General features: G+C 36.2%; 1 protein-coding gene across 1 annotated transcript in view; it reads right to left on the reverse strand.

The window, feature by feature from the left end:
* RNF217 (ring finger protein 217) overlaps positions 1-20836 on the reverse strand; it is a 141555-nt gene that overhangs the window by 41424 nt on the left and 79295 nt on the right. Inside the window, exon 2 of the mRNA XM_059177665.1 lies at positions 8472-8705. Coding sequence (XP_059033648.1) covers positions 8472-8705 — 234 coding nt within the window. The remainder of the gene's footprint in view (positions 1-8471; positions 8706-20836) is intronic.

The raw sequence follows: 20836 nt of genomic DNA on the forward strand, positions 1-20836 counted from the left end.
AGTTTCTTAAAAATGGAATTGTTTACCAGAAACAGACCCTCAACTCTATGGTCAACTAATCTTCGACAAAGCAGTAAGGAATGTCCAATGGAAAAAAGACAGCCTCTTCAACAAATGGTGCTGGGAAAATTGGACAGCCACATGCAGAAAAAATGAAATTGGATCATTTCCTTACACCACACATGAAAATAGACTCAAAATGGATGAATGACCTCAATGTGACAAAGGAAACCATCAAAATCCTTGAGGAGAACACAAGCAGCAACCTCTTTGACCTCAGCTGCAGCAAATTCTTCCTAGGAACATCTCCAAAGGCAAGGGAAGCAAGGGCAAAAATGAACTATTGGGATTTCATCAAGATCAAAAGCTTTTGCACAGCAAAGGAAACAGTTAACAAAATCAAAAGACAACTGACAGAATGGGAGAATATATTTGCAAATGACATATCAGATAAAGGGCTAGTATCCAAAATCTATAAAGAGCTTAACAAACTCAACACCCAAAGAACAAATAACCCAATTAAGAAATGGGCAGAGGACATGAACAGACATTTCTGCAAAGAAGACATCCAGATGGCCAACAGACACATGAAAAAAGGCTCCACATCACTCGACATCAGGGAAATACAAATCAAAACCACAGTGAGATACCACCTCACACCAGTCAGAATGGCTAAAATTAACAAGTCAGGAAATGACAGATGCTGGCAAGGATGCAGAGAAAGGGGAATCCTCCTACACTGTTGGTGGGAATGCAAGCTGGTGCAACCACTCTGGAAAACAGTGTGGAGGTTCCTCAAAAAACTGAAAATAGAGTTACCCTATGACCTAGTGATTGCACTACTGGGTATATACCCTGAAGATACAAACGTGGTGTTCCAAAGGGGCACGTGCACCCGAATGTTTATAGCAGTAATGTCCACAATAGCCAAACTATGGAAAGAACCTAGATGTCCATCAACAGATGAATGGATAAAGAAGAGGTGGTATATATATACAACAGAATACTATGCAGCCATCAAAAGAAATGAAATCTTGCCATTTGCGACAACGTGGATGGAACTAGAGGGTTTTGTGCTTAGTGAAATAAGTCAATCAGAGAAAGACAACTATCATATGATCTCCCTGATATGAGGAAGTGGAGATGCAACAAGGGGGTTTGAGAGGTAGGAAAAAAAAAAAAAGAAAAAATGAAAGAAGATGGGATCAGGAGGGAGACAAACCATAAAAGACCCAATCTCAAAAAACAGACTGAAGATTGCTGGTGGGAGGGGGATCGGGAGAGGGTGGTGGGGATATGGACACTGGGGAGTTTATATGCTATGGTGAGTGCTGTGAAATGTGTAAACCTGGCGATTCACAGATCTGTACCCCTGGGGATAAAAATACATTATATGTTTATAAAAAATTTAAAAATTAATTTAAAAAATGGAAGTGTTTAATCAGTGTCTGAATGACCACTTGTAGGTATTTTGTAGAGAGGATTTATTCACACGTAAATGGTTGCATTAGGTTCCCATAAAGATCTGAGAAGGTAAGTATGGCAAAGTAGGAGTACAGAGTGTGGTAGGTGAGAAATGCATAGCCCTAACATCTTCCAGACCATTTCATAATGAGCATCAGACGTGGCTTACTTTTACCCACTCCTTAGCATGTCCTCAGTGAGAAATGAGTCTTCAACTTGTCTCTTGTGCTGAAGACCCAAAGGATGATGTAGTGAAGAAAAAAATAAAAACAAAAAACAGTTTTCAGTCCCATTGTAGGTCAATTTATGGTAGCTATGGGCCTTGATTATTATAATTATTGTAGGGTTTTTTTGAACATCAAATGTAGGTTAGAATAATAAATGAATTCTAGTCTTTGGTTTTCGTTGTTAGAAGTTCAAGTAAAGACTCCATAAAATATTATGGCTAATTTATACATCAATAAAGGAAACAAAGAAAAACTTTAGCAAAGCACCTCAATAGTAAAAATTAGAGAGAAAAATGCATCCTAATAAAATTTAGTGGATCTGCATCATAGCTGGATATTGCACTTTTTTTTTCAAAGTTAGCATATATAACACACCCTTTGTTTAAGCTGGCTTCTTTCTTTCTTTCTTTTTTTTTTTTTTTAAAGATTTTATTTATTTATTTGACACACACACAAAGAGAGATCACAAGTAGGCAGAGAGGCAGGCAGAGAGAGAAAGGGGGAAACAGGCTCCCCACTGAGTAGAGAGCCCAATTTGGGGCTCAATCCCAGGACCTTAGAATCATGATCTGAGATGAAGGCAGACGCTTTAACTCACTGAGCCACCTAGGCGCCCCTAAGCTGGCTTCTTTAAATCAGGCTAGACAACTCCATCTTTACCTTCCTCCCAAATCCATTCTAGCAACAATCATTGAAGAAACTACACTTGTGTTCTATAGCTCCTAACATCAATGATGCATTAATGCCAAGAGAAGTTGGTATGTGTCACAGGATAAACCAAACTTGCAGGGCTCATGCACAGTCTGATTCTCAATTTATAAACATTGTCAACTTAAAGCAATGGTGTTGGGGAAAAACCAAAGAGCAAAGCAGCATGCTTTTTACAGGAAACTCTTAAACGTTTTTACACATGGGAAAAAATTCTCAAATTATCTTTACTAAAAGAAAGCTCAAGTATATTGATTGATGTATTGATATAAATACAAATTATTTACTGGAGGCACAAATGAAGATGTGCAACTGGGATCTGAATAAAGGACTGGCAGACATAGTAGGAAGCCACTGTCACTCTTAGAGCCAAAGAGACAAAGGAGGAGAGAGGTTTCTGCAGCTCAGTGAGAATTAGAAATATGGGGGAGGGACCACCTAGCAGGAGGTACAGTCCTAGAAGGACACAGCTACGGCCAGAGCTTTGTACTGAATTAGGAAGGGAGTGAGGAAGCAACGTTATCTACTATTCTCTCTTTCCACCCTTTTGTCTCCTGCCAATGGCAATAGTTGGCTGAACCCAAATAGGAATCGAGATGTAAGGGAATCTGGAAAAGCCATTCAAAGGGGCAACTTTCTGGAGTACAGGACAGGTCAGAGAGGGCTGAATAACAGACACAGGAAGAGGGTAAATTGAGTATTATCACAATTCCAGCCTTCCACTTATGCACATTTTAAAGTACATTAGTTAGGAACAGCAAACCCATTGATTTGATTATAAAGACCTTAGAAAAGTTCTTTTACCACACAAGGAAATAATGTATTTGCAGTTTTATAAAATGTGTTTTCTTCCCAGAGGTTTTAATAATTAAAAGAGAGGGATAAAAAGACAGCTAACTATATAAGGTAAGAATATAGAGGGAGTTTCCCCAGGACATTTTACTGTTTTCCTTTTCTTTCACTTTACAATGAATTAAAGCACCATTCTGTGAATCTTCAAGGTTCTGTTTATTATTTGTGGGAAGAAGAGTGGGGTTTATATTAGTTTTGCCTCAAGGAAACCATAAAGAAAATGACCTCTAATACATTCCCTGTGTTGGTTTATGCATTCTCTTCAACCTAGTCCAAATCAGTATAAAGAGGGGGACATTTTCTTAGTCTACGCTGGGAAATAGGGAAGAAACTGAGAACTGCCCTTACCTCAGTACAACTCTTAAGGCATAAAATAACTATATTTAATCATTTGTAATTCTCAACTCTTTTTCATGAAAAATGATCACTTTCTCTACCTCTCAGAATATGCTTTATCCATTTCTGTCAAAGTCACCTCCCTCTGCCTCAAGCTCCTCAAATATTAATGCTTGTCATCAGATCCCTTCTCATAAGATCCACACTTCTTAGAGATCTCTTTGAAGCCCCAAGGGTCTTCAAACTTAACATCATCAATACATTTCAAACCAAATTTGTTTTTCACTCCCCAAGCCTGTTCTTCTTCTTCAAGACATGGTCAATATCATCCCTCCTTTGTTCCCACCATCCATCAGTGACCCGAACTTTCATTCCACCTTCTTGTTCTTGGATCCTCTATCTCCATCCCAATAACTCAGGGTTGCTTATTCTGTGGCCGCTGCCTAATAATGAGAGCAAACATGATAATTTCTAGCAAATGTTGAGCACTTAGGATGCATGCAGACATGATGCTAAGCACTTTACATGTGTGACCCTGTTTAATCCTTCATCTGCCCTGCTGACAGGTACTATTACTAACCCCAGTAAAACATGTGAAAACTCTACTCACAGGGGCAGAGCTCATATGTGGCAGACTGAGTTTAAACACATTTGGAAGCCAGTACTCTGACCCACCTTTTCCAGCTTGGCAAATTAAAAATTTCAAAGCTCAGTTTACTCTTATTGAAGTCTTTCTAATCTCTCCTGCCCTTTCTTCTCCCAGTGATCTCAGCATTTTCTACCCACATTTACTACGGTACACATTATTATATATGCATTGGCCCATTTATTATTTCCTCCAACAAATATAATTTCAGAGTGCAATCTATCAGACACAGGGCTTGACACAGCTTTTCAGCAGTCAGCAAGCCTGGACCTGGCCTCCAAGAAATGAGTGGGAGAGACTTTAAGCAAATAACCACACAATAACACCATAAAATCCCAGATGATAGTAGCTATGGAGAAAAACTTCTGGTGCTGGGGATGTGTCTGTCACCAGGCATCACATGAGCACAATTAAAGCCACAACTTCAGCATTTTCATTTTCCCATCGCTAATGTGTTCACTGTATTGATAAGCAGTTGCACTAATACATTCTAGGAACTGTTTCGGTGAGACATTAGATTTTTTTATTGGACTTGAAATTAACGGTGAAATGGAATGGTAAAATATTTTGTCTCATGACAGGAGTTGTAGGAATAAGAAGACAAATATTATTAATGAGAAAGACTGAATTTGCACAAAGGCAAGGTTGTCTCAATGTAATCTCTCCATTCAAGAATATACTTGTCCTATTTGATACAGTAGTAGTTTAATGGAGTTCAGAACATAATGAAAAGCTCTGTGTACGCAAAATTTTGTTAGAAGGGAGATGTTGAGTGAGGGCTCGGAAGCACTATTGGCACCTAGAAGTTCTTCTTTCTGCTTGTTGATATATTCTGTTTACCCCCTTTTCAATTGCAAAGTACAAAAAAAAAGTGGTATTTACAAACCTATTTAAATGAAATCCCTCATATGATTTTTTAGATTTCAAATTTCATGTCAGATGTATCAAAAGGTATTTCCTGTTATAAAATAGCTGTGATATTTCCAAGCAATTTTAACCTTCTATTTAAGTGCTTCTCAATTGACAGATATCATAATAAATGTTCAAGAAGTGACATCTTGGATCACAACATTATAATTCAATGACACAAAAAGAGTAATATTGAAATAACTATTATAAGGGGTTCACCAATAGGTACGAAACCCATTTAGGCTGTAAACAATATTATACAGAGATTTCAAATTGCTCAGACATGGAAGACGTTCATAGTAATCTTTCTTTTTGTTTCTGTTGTGTTATGACTCAGTTCATTACATTCAGGTATTTGAATTCAAAACTCTTAAAGTTACAATGGACTATACCATTTGGAAGTGGGGTCTGTTATTGGGAAAACAGAATTTTTTAAAACAGAGCAAACTTAAAAAATAGCCGTTCATTTACCACAAAGAAGGATAATAGTGTCAATGTAGGGTGCTATGCTAGAGCCATGAAAGTCACAGTTGGTTTGCCGAAGCATCCTTGTCCAAGCTCTCCTTACTCATAATATCCAGACAGGTATGGACATGCAAATCAGGTAGTTAATGTTAACATAAGAGTTTACAGTTTAATGATGGAAAATGCTATCATTTCCCTTGGTTCATTCAAAATTATAAAAATATTGGATCTTATATTTTTCAATTTTCATATATTTCCTTCTCAATACATGTGCATTCTGATAAATAATGCTAATCACCAAAGGACTTAGTGATCTGGGGGTGAAATGGGATTTATAAAATTTTACTACAGCTATAATTGCACCTTACACTACACCTTTCACCCATTTCATAAGAGCAGTATATTTTTGAATGATTTTCACTTTGACTCTATACATACATGTTTTAATTACCAAAATTCCAAAATAGTATAATCTGAGTTTATATACATATATTTTATAAATATATAATTGTATCAACATATATTTTATAAACAAATAAATTACACTAAAATATATATTATATGTATATATAATATATGCAATATACATATGTTACATATATAATGTACATATTACATATATAATGTATATATTACATATATAATGTATAATATGATGCATATTACATATATTATATACACATATAATATTTTAGTAATTTATTTGTTTATAAAACGTATATTACATACACATATAATATATATGTATATACATATTACATATATATAATATATATAATATGTAAAATATATATTATATGTGTATATATGTATATATATATGATATATATTATATGTGTGTGTATATATGTATATGTGTATATATATGTATATGTATATTTAGAAAAAAAAATACACTGTTATGAGATAAGAAGTCCTTCTAAAACTAGCAATTTCTGATCACATCAACAACATAAAATTGGAATAAAAAAACTTAACCGGGGTACCTGGGTGCTTCAGTTGTTAAGCGTCTGCCTTCGGCTCAGGTCATGACCTCAGGATCCTGGGACTGAGCCCCGCATTGGGCTCCCTGTTCTGCATGCGAAGCGAGCTTCTCCCTCGCCCATTCCCCATGCTTGTGTTCCCTCTCTCACTGTCTCTCTCTCTCTGTCAAATAACTAAATAACTAAAATCTTTTAAAAAAATAACTTTTAAGAACATACAGAGTCAAATAAAAGTATGCTTTTGTTATTAAGTCAGTATTCAAAATCACTGTGAGTGTATTATTTGAGTTACACAGTTTTGCAACCTCAAAAAGGTACTTTTTAGAGAAGAAAAAAAAAAGGGGAGTGTTTCCTGCTAGTTATGAGCCTAAGCTTCACAAAGATAGTAAATAAAAGAACTGACTATGAGAGCCAAGCCATTTCAAAGCCCAGTTACTCATTAAGAGGTTTTGACTAACCTGCTGGAGCTCATCCTTGCAACCCACAGAGGGAAGTACTTGCTGAACCACTGTCCCTCAAATCTACAGAATGCATACCATACCACCACTGCTTCCAAGACCAGAACGCGGGCTAAGACTTACCTTAAGCGGAGAGGACTTCACACAGCCTTTGAAATCACCTCACCTTGCCATTCTACTGTAATGACAAGGATGAAATTCTAGGGCCACAGACCTCATTTTCCTGCTTCATTTACTGCAAAGGTTCCCAGTTCTGCTACACTCTAGCAACACCCAGTGAGGCTCAAAAATGTGCTAGAGTGTTGTTGGGGGGTGGGCCCGGGGCAGTGGTTGTCTAAAAGACCCCCAGGTAATGGTGAGGACAGCGGGCGCTGTGAATCAGGGATTAGTTCCCACAACAGCTGCCTTTGCTGCCCAGCCTTCAGTCTGGCCCTCCCGTGACATCCTCTATTAATGCTGCCAGAATGATCTTTCTGTAATGCCTACAGAATTAAATCCAAACTTCTGGGCTCAGTGTAAGACTCAACACGATCTGCTTTTAAGTACCTGCCCAGCTGCCTCTTGCTGGCTGCCTCCCCACCAGCCCCACCAAACATTTGTTTCCAGTGTGGCCGCCTCAGCCTCGGGGCCTGTGCTCTTACTCATTCCTTCATTCCTTGCTTCAACGTGTTCTCCAATGTTTATCTGGTTATCTGCCTGGAGAACTGCGTCTTCTTCAAGAAGTCTCTCCTCGCGTTCTAGCCTCTTCTCCATCAGTGTTCTCAAAGCGCAAGTGTACTGGGGTTCTTGTTTTTGTTTTCTTCTTTTGACTAATCATATTGAACCATCATTTTAGAGCATACATCTGTCTCACCTTCATTAGACATTTTTGGCGCAGGGACTATGTCATATTTGCCACTGCATCTCCCAAACTTAGCTTATAGTCTAGCTCATACTGGCATTTTGTACCTGAATGAATAGCATTTTTTATTATATTCACTTATTATTTTTTACTATATTTTTTTACTATATTCACTTATTATTTTTTACTATATATATTTTTTACTATATTCACTTATTAGATGGAGCCAGAGGAGAATCATGTTAGGTCCGCTGAAAAAGTCAAACTTACACTAAAAAAAAAGGATTAATATGTCCTTAATATTTAGTAATAGCAGTGACAGTTACTTTAAAACATTAGTCATTCCGTTTGGCTACTAAATGAATTTTGAACATGGTTGAAGTCAAAGAAAAACTTTAAGGAAACCCCCAAGAGTGCTTTCTTATCATCAGCCTCCCCAAACCACTTATTTTCAGAATCACAGCCAATACATACTCACCTTAGACTTGGGTAAGGGAAGGAAGCCCACTTAATGCCCACCACAAGTTGGCCTAATTTGGCATCATGTGACATCTAACCCACAACTCTGGTGAACATGCTTACTTTGTATTTGCTTTCTGATCTGGAAGGGGTAGGGATATGTCCTTTTTTCTTGAAGGTTGTAAAGTGCTTGCACTGAGGACATGGCTTGGTGCTGGAATCAATACGGCCAAGTTCCAGGAAATACTTATATTTGATGGAATCTTCATGTGTTAAGTTAAAGACAATTGTTCTTTCTTCCAGGAATTCAAAACATTCTGTGATAGGGCATTTGATTTCTACTTGGCCAAGTTGTACCTGTGTGAAAGAGCACATGGGAGACAAAACAGGGGCACTGGTTAACTTTCTGTTCTTTTTTCTCCTCATATATTATTGATTATTTCATGATTACAGTAAAGGATTATCCATCATTTCTCAGGATTTCTAACATAATAAATGGCAATCACTTTGGTATCTACATTAGGCAATACCAAAATAATCACTATATAAAGTTTCCAAAGCATTTTTTTTTATCATATTTGTGAACTTAAATGGACCTAAGCCGCAGGCTCACCAAAGAAGCAAATTATCATCTCATCCTTCTGGAAAAACCCAGAAGGACGGCATGATAATTTGCTTCTTTGGTGAGCCTGCGGCTTTAGCTGCCTTTACGGTAAGGCAGCTAAAGGATAAAAGGTGGTTCAGATTTTCCAAGCTTACTGCAGAGTCTCAACATTAAACTTAGGGTGCTTTACTATAAAGGAAAAAAAAAAAGGATTTTGAAAGTGTTATATATATATATATTTACATATATATATTTATATCACCTAATAGTTTAACAATATTGCAGTAATAACCTCATTTTCCCTGACTATTCTCTGTAATGAACATACAGTAGTTTTTATGTCACCAGAATCAGAGGAACAAGTAAGAAAATCACACCAATCACACTGGCTTTTAAAAATAATCCATACAAGATGGGATTGGGAGGGAGACAAACCATAAGTGACTCTTAATCTCACAAAACAAACTGAGGGTTGCTGGGGGGAGGGGGTTTGGGAGAAGGGGGTGGGATTATGGACATTGGGGAGGGTATGTGCTTTGGTGAGTGCTGTGAAGTGTGTAAGCCTGGTGATTCACAGACCTGTACCCCTGGGGATAAAAATATATGTTTATAAAAAATAAAAAATTAAAAAAAATAATAATCCATACAAGATCTGGCTAAACCTGAGGTAATTTATAAAATGAATTTCTTCCCAGGACCACAGTTAGGTTAGGAGAGAGAAGGATGTACTAGAATGCTACATTTAGCATTTGGCATGGGATTCTAGATAAGGTTAGCATTAAAGATTACAGCAAAAGATAAAAGCATAAAGTCTGGACACAACCAAATTTCAAAAGATGAAAAAAATAAACTACTTAGAATTAAGGAGTTCCATACATGTTTTCGATAAGTATTGAACAAGAAGTGTTTACTGTATTTTTATATCATGGCATCATAATCTCTTTTTGCATATCCTAATATAGCAAAGGGAGGCAGCGAAAGTTCCAAGAGGCAAAAGAATGCTAAATTGTTTCTTTTTCACCTGGGTGAACCTGACATTCTAAGAAGTCTGTTGACCTTAATGAGAAAAGGTCCTCCATGAAAACTGAGGAAGGAATGGGGAAAAGCTATGCTATTTGGGAGAAGAAAAACATCACTACAAAGAACAATTGAAAAAACACACTACTGACATCATAGTAACTTTGCTTTTAACTTTGCTGTTTATCTGGCACAGACTTACAAAGCCACAGGCTGAAGGATGTATGGGATGATGATACATTTAATATGAATAAAGGACATGAGCCAGACCGATAATGAAATGAAGGAGTCTGGCTTTAGATAAACCTTCTTAGGACCAACCTGCTGAAAAGTGTTAATTGCTACATAATTTTATACAACTATTGTACAAAACTCAGTCTAGAAAGGTTTTTCAAATATCAGCCCCAAATAATATTTTTACTTTTTATGATGTCTACTTATAGATGCAACCAGATTTATTATTACACTTGTTAAACTTATGAAATGTTATTATAAACCCAATTAAGTTTTCTAATACATTGTTTTCAGTTATAGCTTAAGACATAAATCCTTGGAAGATTTTTAAACAGACAAAAAAATCCCACCTGTGACATTATTAGAAACTGAGTTAACAAAGCATATAAAACCTTTAAAAAATGAATACATGTTTCCTTTTTTAATATTCTGTCAATGTTTATCAAGCCTGCTTCGGAGCCAGGTACTGGGGTTAGGCACAGAAGTTTGCAGTGCCCATCAGCAAAGAGGTGATCATGACCCAGAGCCGTGAGTCTGCCTGACAGGTAGAAACAGGGTGTCAGGAGAGAAGATGTGAGAGGCTCAGGAACTGACACTTCGGAGACTCAGAGGAGCCTTCTAGGAAGAAGTGAGGTTTCAATCGAGATCTTAAGATTAGTAGGACCTCGCCAAGCTGGGTGAAGGGGTTTCAAGCAAACAGAAGGTACAACATGGACAAAGGCTGGGTAAGAGAGTATGGCACTGCATCAGGGATACTCCTGATTTTCCCCACCTCCTAAATGGATCAAATATGTGCTGCCCTAAGGTACAAGCATCCTAACCCAAGACGACAGCCTTAGAGCGCCTGAAAGATGATTACTAAGCCTGGACCACAAAGTCAGGTGTAGAAAGCTAAGGGCATACAGTAGCATAGGTCATCAGTAAAAAATTACATGAGTAATTTTTCCAAACTACCAATTACTACTCATACAGTTCTTTGAATTACTCATAGTTCTTCATACTAATACTATCTCCTTTTTCATAATAGAATGCTACTGATGACCTATGCAATCTCTTGGCCTCTACGTATCTTTCTCAGAATAATTTCCTCAAAAAACATCACTACCAGATTAGTAATCATGATTAAGCAAAGTGTATTCATTTGTGTATTGAACAAGATACGTGTTTCGTCAGCTCAAGGAAACATTTTTTTCAGTATTTTAATATCTCAAAAGTCAGGACTGTTTATCATTAATAGTCTTCAGCATTGTGCCATAGTTTAATTTGCAGTTTTTATTTTCTTGGTGGCACATAATATAATACTTTCACCTACAATTGATCATGTCTTAGATTTCAATGAAATGTGGTTTTTACAAGGTAGGCATCATGGTGGACTCTGGAGAAATGATGGGAGAGAGACACAGAGCTTCTTTTCAGGAAATGTGTGATAAGTAAACAAGCCAGGCAGTTCATAGTCAGTACCAGAGGAAACTACACATCAGGGACGGGATTCCTTAGGAGAACTTGGACAGGGAACTAAAGTGCCCATCATGCAGAGAAACTGGGGAAGACAGTCCAGGCAACAGAAGCAAGGACATGGCCCCAGGGTACAAGGTGTCTGATGGGCTTCTGTTCACAGAGCAGAACTGAGTGACTAAGGCACAGTCCAAATGAGCCAGAGCACACAGGCCTTGTTGGCTGTGATAGGAAGTTATGGATTGTATTCTAAATTCAACAAGAATCATTGACTGGTTTTATGAGGTGGAGTGACATACCTTGATTGACATTAAAAATATCACTTAGGCTCTTCCTGGTGAATGGACTGTAGAAGGAGAGAAGTGGAGACTGGAATAATAGGACTCTGGACTGTACTTTTCTTCTTACCAGTGGTCTCTGACTGTTTCAGCCCTCTAGACAGTCGATGATGGATGATGCAACTAGGTGACAGGAGTAGCCAGAAATGGGGTACATTTTGGAAGTGGAGCCAATGGGATTTGGTGAGGGACCAGATATTGAAGATAAAGTTAAAGAAGGAAGCAAAGATAATTCTAGGATTTTGGCTTGAATAATCTGATGCTGAGCCAATGCTATTCAATGAGAAGTGTCTAATAAAACACAGTTTACATGGATATGCAATATTTGCTGGAAAGGATTCACTGCAAATCTATTATAGCAACAAGAATAAAGTTCATTAATTCATCCAAAAAACCATATATTTAGCTCCTACAATATTACATGTAAAAGACATTGGTCCAGGATATAAAGTAGCTTAAGCTATGAATCTTGCCCTTGTGGAACTTGAGATGACAGCAATCAAATTTGTGTTGATAGTCTCTTCTAGTAACTGATGATTTGATGACACTAATTCATTTAATATTTTACCCACTGTTTAAAACATTTTTTATTAGGGTAATCATAAGCATATGCAAAAATAAACAGACTGATATTATGAATCCTTAAGTATCCATTCTCCAGTTTCAACACTTATAAACTCTTGGCCAATCTTCTTTATTCTGTGCATTGACCCATATTATTTTGAAGCAAATAGAAAATATCATGTCATTTCATTCATGACTATTTCAGTATCGATCTAAAAAAAAAATCTGTTTCTTTAAAATACATAACCAAAGGGGCACCTGGGTGGCTCAGTGGGTTAAAGCCTCTGCCTTCGACTCAGGTCATGATCTCAGGGTCCTGGGATGGAGCCCCGTATCAGGCTCTCTGCTCAGCTGGAAGCCTGCTTCCTCCTCCCTCTCTCTGCCTGCCTCTCTGCCTACTTGTGATCTCTGTCTGTCAAATAAATAAATATAATCTTTTAAAAAAATACATAACCATGATACCAAACATCTGCTCAAATGACAATGATTCTTTAATATAGTTCAAATAACATGTCATCTAACTTCTGTCTCAAGGATTTTATGTACTTACTATACTTAAAACAAAGACACTTTATTTAAAAAAAAACTTTATTTATTTGAGAATGAGAGTGAGAGAGAAAGTAAGGGAAGAGCAGAGTGGGAGGGAGGGGAAAGGGGAAAGAATCTCAAGGAGATCTTTGTTGAGCACAGAGTTCAGTGTGGGGCTTGATCTCCAGACCCTGAGATCATGACCTGAGCTGAAATCAAGAGTCAGATGCTCAATCAATTGTACCACCCAGATGCCCCCAAAGATAGTTTGAATTTGTGTTATGTTCAATTCTAATACCAGTATTTATATCACTGAAAAATATATTCTCCAATTCTTCTGAACAAAAATATGTCTATTCTTGTAAGACAAAATTACTTAATATTAAAACAGTCTCTAAGTGTCTCCAAGAGACACTACTACTCACTTAACATTCAAGCTAAAAGGAGAATTTGCCACTTGGGGCAACTCAAAAGTAATTTAGTGACACAGGTAAGGGGGGGGAGCCTCTGGAAAAGTGTCAGTTTAATTAAATCATCCAAAGAAAAGACAGAGAATGTTTAAAACTTGGGACTTTGAAGCTTGATTTATCAAAAGTATGCCTAATGACTTTGATCTTGGTTTTAAGTGTTGGTCACAGTAGTTTACAGGGTGCCTCCAACTTCTGTTCACTTGATACCAATTTCCTCTTTCCTTAAAAAGGAACATGTTAATATGACAGAGGAGAATTGACTATCACAACAAAAGCAACAATAATCATGAAATAGACACAGCCCCTCCTCCATGCCAAACAGTGTTCTTTTTTTTTTTTTTTGAGATTTTACTTTTTACAGTAAAGTAAGTTGAAAAAGTTGATATTTTAAAGTAAGTTGAGTGTAGAGACACTCAACATGGAACTTGAACTTACAACCCTGAGATCAAGAGACCATGCTCAACCTACTGAGCCAACCAGGTGCCCAGCCAAGCACTGTTATAAACATTTTCTGTGCATTAATTACTTTGTGGAGCACCATAGAAGCAGATTCATTTTCAGGTTCATGGATTTCCCCATGACTTTCTCATCAGTGAATACAGGAAAGTCACTGCTTTACTGATAAATATGCTTTTCTGTTTACTCAACAGTGAGTACAGAGCATTGTGCTAGATGTCTGTAAACGTTTTTCTTTAAACTAATGAAAAACATCAAACCAAATATCCCAGAAGTTCTCTCAACCCCAAGCAAGAATAATATTAAGAAAAAACACCTAAGCACAGCAAGTAAAAGTGCCAAGTACCAAACATAAAAAAATATCTTAAAAGCAACAGAGGAGATGGATGGCTGGGTGGTTCAGTCAGTTAAGCATCTGCCTTCAGCTCAGGTCATGATCCCAGGGTTCTGGAATCGAGCCCCACAGCAGGTTCCTTGCCAGTGGGGAGTCTGCTTCTTCTCTCGATCCTCCTGCCCCCTCCCCATTCGTGCTCTCTCTCAAATAAATGAAATATTAAAAAAAAAAAAAAAGCAACAGAGAAAGATCTTCTCAAACAGAAAACTTCAGTCCCAAGTGGGTTGCTGTTAAACTACTAAGAATTTCAGGATGAAATAATACCTATACAAGGAAATGGGTGTCGGGGAAGGGGTCACTGTTCAAGTTGTTTCATTAGGTCAGCAAAATCCTAATACCAAAACCTGATAAAGACATTGCAAGAAAGGAAAATTATTGACAATCTCTTCATAAACATAGATGCAAAAATCCTAAACAAAATATTAGTAAAACAAACTGAACAATAGAAGAAAAAGATAATATATCCTGATCAAAAAGTTTTATTGTAAGAAAACAAGTTTGGATTAACATTCAAAACCAATTGGTATAACTCATATTAATAAGGGAGAAAAATCACATGATTATCTCCATAGAAAGAGGAAAGGTATTTGACAAATTCAACATTCATTCATGTTAAAATCTTAGCAAACTAGGAAGAGATGAAAACTCTTCATTAAAATGATAAAGAATGTTTATTTAAAAAAACAAACAATAAACATCACACTCAATGCTGAAATACTGAAAATTTTCTTCTTGAGATCAGAAATGAGTCAAGTATGCCCTGCCACTGTTATTCAGCATTAACTAGAGCTCATAACCAATGCAAGAAGAGAAATGATAATAAAACAATCAGAAATGAAGAATAAATTCCTCCATTTCTTGCAGATTAGGTCCTTATATATGCAGAAAACCCAAAATAATCTACAGATAAGCTGTTAGGATTAACATGTGAATTTAGCAAGGTTGCTGAATAGGTCAACTACACAAAAAACAAATGTACTTCTATTACTGGTAACAAGTGATGTGAAAATAATATCTAAGAAATATCATTTATAGCAATATAAAAACACGAATTATTAATAAATCCAAAATATAAATAACACTATCCCACAGATACATTTGAAACATTTTTGAGAAAATAAAAAGAAGCAAGTGAATGGAGGGATATATCTGGGTCTTGAATTGGAAGTTTCAATATGATAGAAATGTAAATTCAGTCATTTTTATCTATAAAATTTCCTGCAGTTTCTTTCTCTTTTTTGGAAGAGGAAGTGAATTCAAAATCACAATCTGACTGTAAAATACTTATGAATGGTATGATAATTTTATTTATTCATTTGAGAGGGTTAGAGAGTGTGAGCATGAGGAGGGGCAGAAGGAGAAGCAGACTCTCTGCTGAGCAGGGAGCCAGACAATGGGATGCAGGGCTCCATCCTATGTGATATGAAAATATCTTCACAGTATATTGTCAAGTGAAGAAAACAAGGTGATTATTATTTGCTAACATTTGGATTAAAAAAGGGACAAAATACATATATTTGCATCCTGGAATCATGTCCTGAGCCAAAGGCAGGCGCTTAACTGACTGAGCCACCCAGGAGCCCTGGTCATGATACTCCTGATCAAGAAAAACAAAGAAGTACAACTTGTTTTACCATATATAAGATGAATCATCAAGCCACAGTAATTGCAATAGTATGACACTAGCATCAAGATAGATAAGGATGGGGGCTCCTGGGTGGCTCATTGGGTTAAGCCTCTGTCTTTGGCTCAGGTCATGGTCTCAGGGTCCTGGGATAGATAGAGCCCTGCATTGGGCTCTCTGCTCAGCAGGGAGACTGCTTCCCCCCATCCCCATGTCCCTCTGCCTACTTATGGGGTCTCTCTCTCTCTCTCTGTCAAATAAATAAATAAAATATTTAAAAAAAAGACAGATAAGGATGGATAATGATAGATAACAGAACACAAAAGGGTATCGAACAGAACAACTTGCATATGGACAGCAGAGGCATTGACACTACGGGGCAGTGTGGAGGACAATTTCTTTCAATAAATTGTTCTGGTTTACTGAAATGTCTTTAAAAAAAAAATGTCTTGACTTCCACCTCAAGCCAAGTGGTATAATTCTAAAATATTAAACAATAAAACCTCTAAAGATGATTAAGGAAAATATCTTCATGACCTCAGGGAAGGGAAACATTTCTTACATGTGACACAAAAAATACTCACTAAAAAAACTGACAAATTGGGTTAAATAAAATTTAAACCTCTGCTCACCAACAGGTACTATGAAGAGAGTGAGACTGTAAGTTAGAACCGGAAAAGATATTTGCAATATTCAAGGACAAGGTTTTGTTCATCCAGGATATATAGAGAACCCCTCCATGTCAATAAGAAAAAGGAAGACAACCAACTGAATGAAAAAATAGTCAAAGCACTTCACAAAAGAGGATGTTCAATGACCAGCAAACATGAAAGTGTGTTCAACTTCATGAGTTATAAGGAAAATGAAACTTAACACCAAAGTGACATGTAATTTTAAAGGCTAATTGAGTTCTCATAGCTAAGAGTCAGTATAATAATGTTTAAATAGTTAAAATATTAACGATATAATTCATGCAGTGTTAATTTTCTGTTCAATCATGCAACTGTGTTTTTCTATACACATTCACCTGTTTGTGTTAAACTTCTTTCTCTTTCTTCTCACCCAAATTTTCATGCTCCCTTATTCATTTAATAAAAATTTCAAAATTTTAATTCAGCTTTTTTGCATAAGGTCAGAAATTCTCATAATTCAAAAGCCAAAAAGTATAAAGTAGATAAAAATTAGTGTTTCTCTCTTATAACCATACTCGCATTCTATCCATCCCACCAAATGGTTGCTATTTCCTTCAAGAAATGTTTTAGCATATATAAGAAATGCAAATATATGTATTTTGTCCCTTTTTTAATCCAAATGTTAGCAAATAATAATCACCTTGTTTTCTTCACTTTACAATATACTGTGAAGATATTTTCATATCACATAGGAAGGACTTCCTTGTTTTTTGTTTTTAATAACTGCGTAGATTTCCGCTGCACTATAACCAGCCTTATTTCTCATATTTTTGTACATTTAGACTGTTTTTTGGGACATATTTTACTACGGCAAATAATGTCACAGTGAATACTCTTATATGTAAATTATTCACATGTGGGCAAGTATATCAGTAAGATAAATTCCCTAGATTCTTTAAGAGGATAATTTTCAAATTTTAAATATGAAGGGGTTTTTCAAAACAAAGTACCGATGAACTATTTAGACTGAACTCTGGTCAGCAGGGAGCCTGCTTCCCCCTCTCTCTCTGCCTGCCTACTTGTGATCTCTCTCTCTGTCAAATAAATAAAATCGAAAGAAAATATGTATATGTAATGTGTGCTCAGATAAACAGAATGAGTAAACACTCATTTAACTATGATAAAATTCACTTTTTGGAAGACAAAATTTTAGAACAGACAAGATATTTGGTCACCCATCAGAGAGGGAGATATTTCTAAAATAACAATTTTGAGTTTTTTGGTTTAATGTTATCCACTGTGATTTCCCCACCATTACGTTAATCTAAATAAGATATTCCAATTTTTTTATTTAAAAGATTTTATTTATTTGACAGAGAGAGAGATCACAAGTAGGCAGAGAGGCAGGCAGAGAGAAAGGGGGAAGCAGGTGCCTTACTGAGCAGAGAGCCCGATGCGGGGCTCGATCCCAGGACCCTGAGATCATGACCTGAGCCAAAGGCAGAGGCTTAACCCATTGAGTCAATCAGGTGCCCCAAGATATCCCAATTTTTTACAATCAGAATATAAAGACACCTCACAGGTAATTTGCAAAAAGGACCCTGAAATGGAAATCAGAGGCAAGATTCTGCTGCTATGTATGTGGCTGAATGTCCTTGAGTCAGGGGCTTACACAACCAACACTCTTGGAAATGGCCTAATTCACCTTTTAGATTCCCTGCTGTCTCTAAAATTGTGTAAGTGTAAGGGGTGTGCTAATTTACAAAATTAAGCACTTAATTTAAGTACACTTAAGCTTTCTAAAGCTTTAGCTCTAGCTAAAAAAAGTCGGTAGAGTGTGGTAGTTAAAAGAGCAGATTCCAGACTCAGAGCATTTGTATCCATGTAACCGGAATGGCAATGTACAAACCAAACTGGGTTGTTGAGAGGACTGTATGAGTTAATTTGTGTAAAATACCTGGAACAGTTCCTGACAGGGAAAATGCAATAAAAATTGGTTAATACTATCTTCCTTGATATTTAGAAAATAATAACTCACAAAATTAATTTTAGAAATTAAAAACTCCTATGATGCTTATTTGAGAACATTTTAAATCCTGCACTCATTCATAATTCAGAACTCAGTATTCTCATTCATAATTCAGTGTTCTTTCTTCAAAAGCATATATTTAAAGGAATATAAAGTACAAATTACATGAATATATTGTATTCCAAAAAGGAGGATTGGATGCTGAGGTACATAAGACAAACATTATGATTTACACCAAAAGTACCCCCATTTTCTTAAAAATCCAACCAAGGGTGGAAATACAGATACATAGATATGGAAATATAGATATACAGTTCACAGTAATAAACAGGAAATGGCATTTTTCATTGACCTAGTACCAAAGTAATAATTAGCAATCCTCTGGTGAGGCAGAGAAGACAATTTTATTTTTTTACCCAGAGGTTTAATTTCAGTAAAAAGAAACAAGTGAAAATTTCAGAAACTAGAAACATCTGTAAGCTTTAAAACATTTACAGAACCCACAGGATACCTTTTATAACATCTACCTCTCCCTCCTCTTTAGTTTCTTTCTCTGGGCCCTCAAAATATGCTTAAATATCTTAAAAATGCCAAAAGCAAGGAAAAGAGAAAGCCATTGGTGGTCTAGTTATGGAAAACTTTTTTTTTTTTTTTTTTTTTTTTTTTTTGCCTTCCACAAATTAGAGTAAATTCTCTGAACAAACCTGAAAAGTGAATAAGAAAGCAAAATGCAAATATGAGTGATTTGGAGGATTTATCAGTGGTCAGAGTAGTGTCACTGACTCAAATCTTGGGCATATTTAAGGTAATAGGTTCAGGGAAAATTATTGCAAAATAGACATGTTGACCTAGAAGAGCAATGTAGGAGTTTCCCAATTTTGTTCCCTGAACACAAGGTATTTTTAATTTTTAATTTTCTCCTAGGTCTTATTGGAGGTACCATTCTTCTTGGTAAAGGGTCTTCAAACACTTGAAGACAAGGTGTCATGTCCCTTCAGTTGTTTCTCCCAGGGAGATACCCCACTTCTCTAACTCTTTCTCATATATCCTTTGAAATCTTTTCTTCTCTCTAGCTTTCTTGGTGAAAGTGTACCACCCAGAAAACAAAGCCATCATTCAGGTGTGGTCTGGCCACTGGGGAAACAGGATTATCCTCAACCACAGTAAAAATTGAAAGAAAGGAAGCGGGGGAAAAAACCTCCCAGGAATTAGTTATAAGTTACCAAAATTTAGCCAAGAAGAAGTTAAAAATTTGAACAGGCCAATTACAATAGAGGACCTAATTTAGGGTATGTCTTCTAGGAAAGTGTCTATTCCCTAGGTTTCCCCTCTACTGCAGTAGAATTTTCTCTGTTCTCCCTCGTTCTTTCTGGTTTTCTCTCTTTTCTCATCTCAGCTGTTCTTCTCACCTTGTCTCTTTCTCACTGTCTACTTTTACTTCTTTGATCCTTAACTCAGGCTCCTAAAAGAAATAATCTTGTATTTCATAAAATAATCAGCTCTTGGGCTTAACCTTTATATTGTTCTTTTTTTTTTCTTTTTCTTTTCCTCCCTTGGGGGATTTTATGTTCAGCACTATCTTCTTTATGCTTTCATTTGTTATTCTTTACCGAGTTTCTTAAGATGTTCCTTAGTCCCTTGTTTCCTGCTTTTATTCCTTAGTAATGAATAGTTTTTACCATGTTCTGAATATTTTGGAATGGAATGCTCTCTTTTCATTTTTTTCTAGGCAGTGTATAAACTGTTTTCACTTCCTCTTTAAGTGTTACTTAATTTCTATGTAGCTAATACTTTTTCGGTAACTTTTTTCTGCCATTTATTTTCACCTTTGCCTAATTGTGCATTAAGTAAGTGGTCTGTAAAATCTTTCATTTTAAAAATATTAAGGTTTTATTTTTAGCCAATTACATGACTTAAAAAAATGTTTCTGGGACATTAACATCTTTTACTCTAATCAAGAGCTGTAAGATTCTGTATAGCTCTCTATTAAGTACCAGTTTGAATGGCTAACATTAATTCCTCTATGGGCTCATTTACTTATTTATATACTCAATCTGATTCTGAAAGAGGAGTTATAAAGTTGCTTACAATATATTTTTTTCCAGTTCTCTATGTATTCTCATTGATGTATTTTTGGTTTACA

Source organism: Mustela lutreola, chromosome 6 (assembly GCF_030435805.1).
Source record: "Mustela lutreola isolate mMusLut2 chromosome 6, mMusLut2.pri, whole genome shotgun sequence".
Lineage (NCBI taxonomy): Eukaryota > Metazoa > Chordata > Mammalia > Carnivora > Mustelidae > Mustela > Mustela lutreola.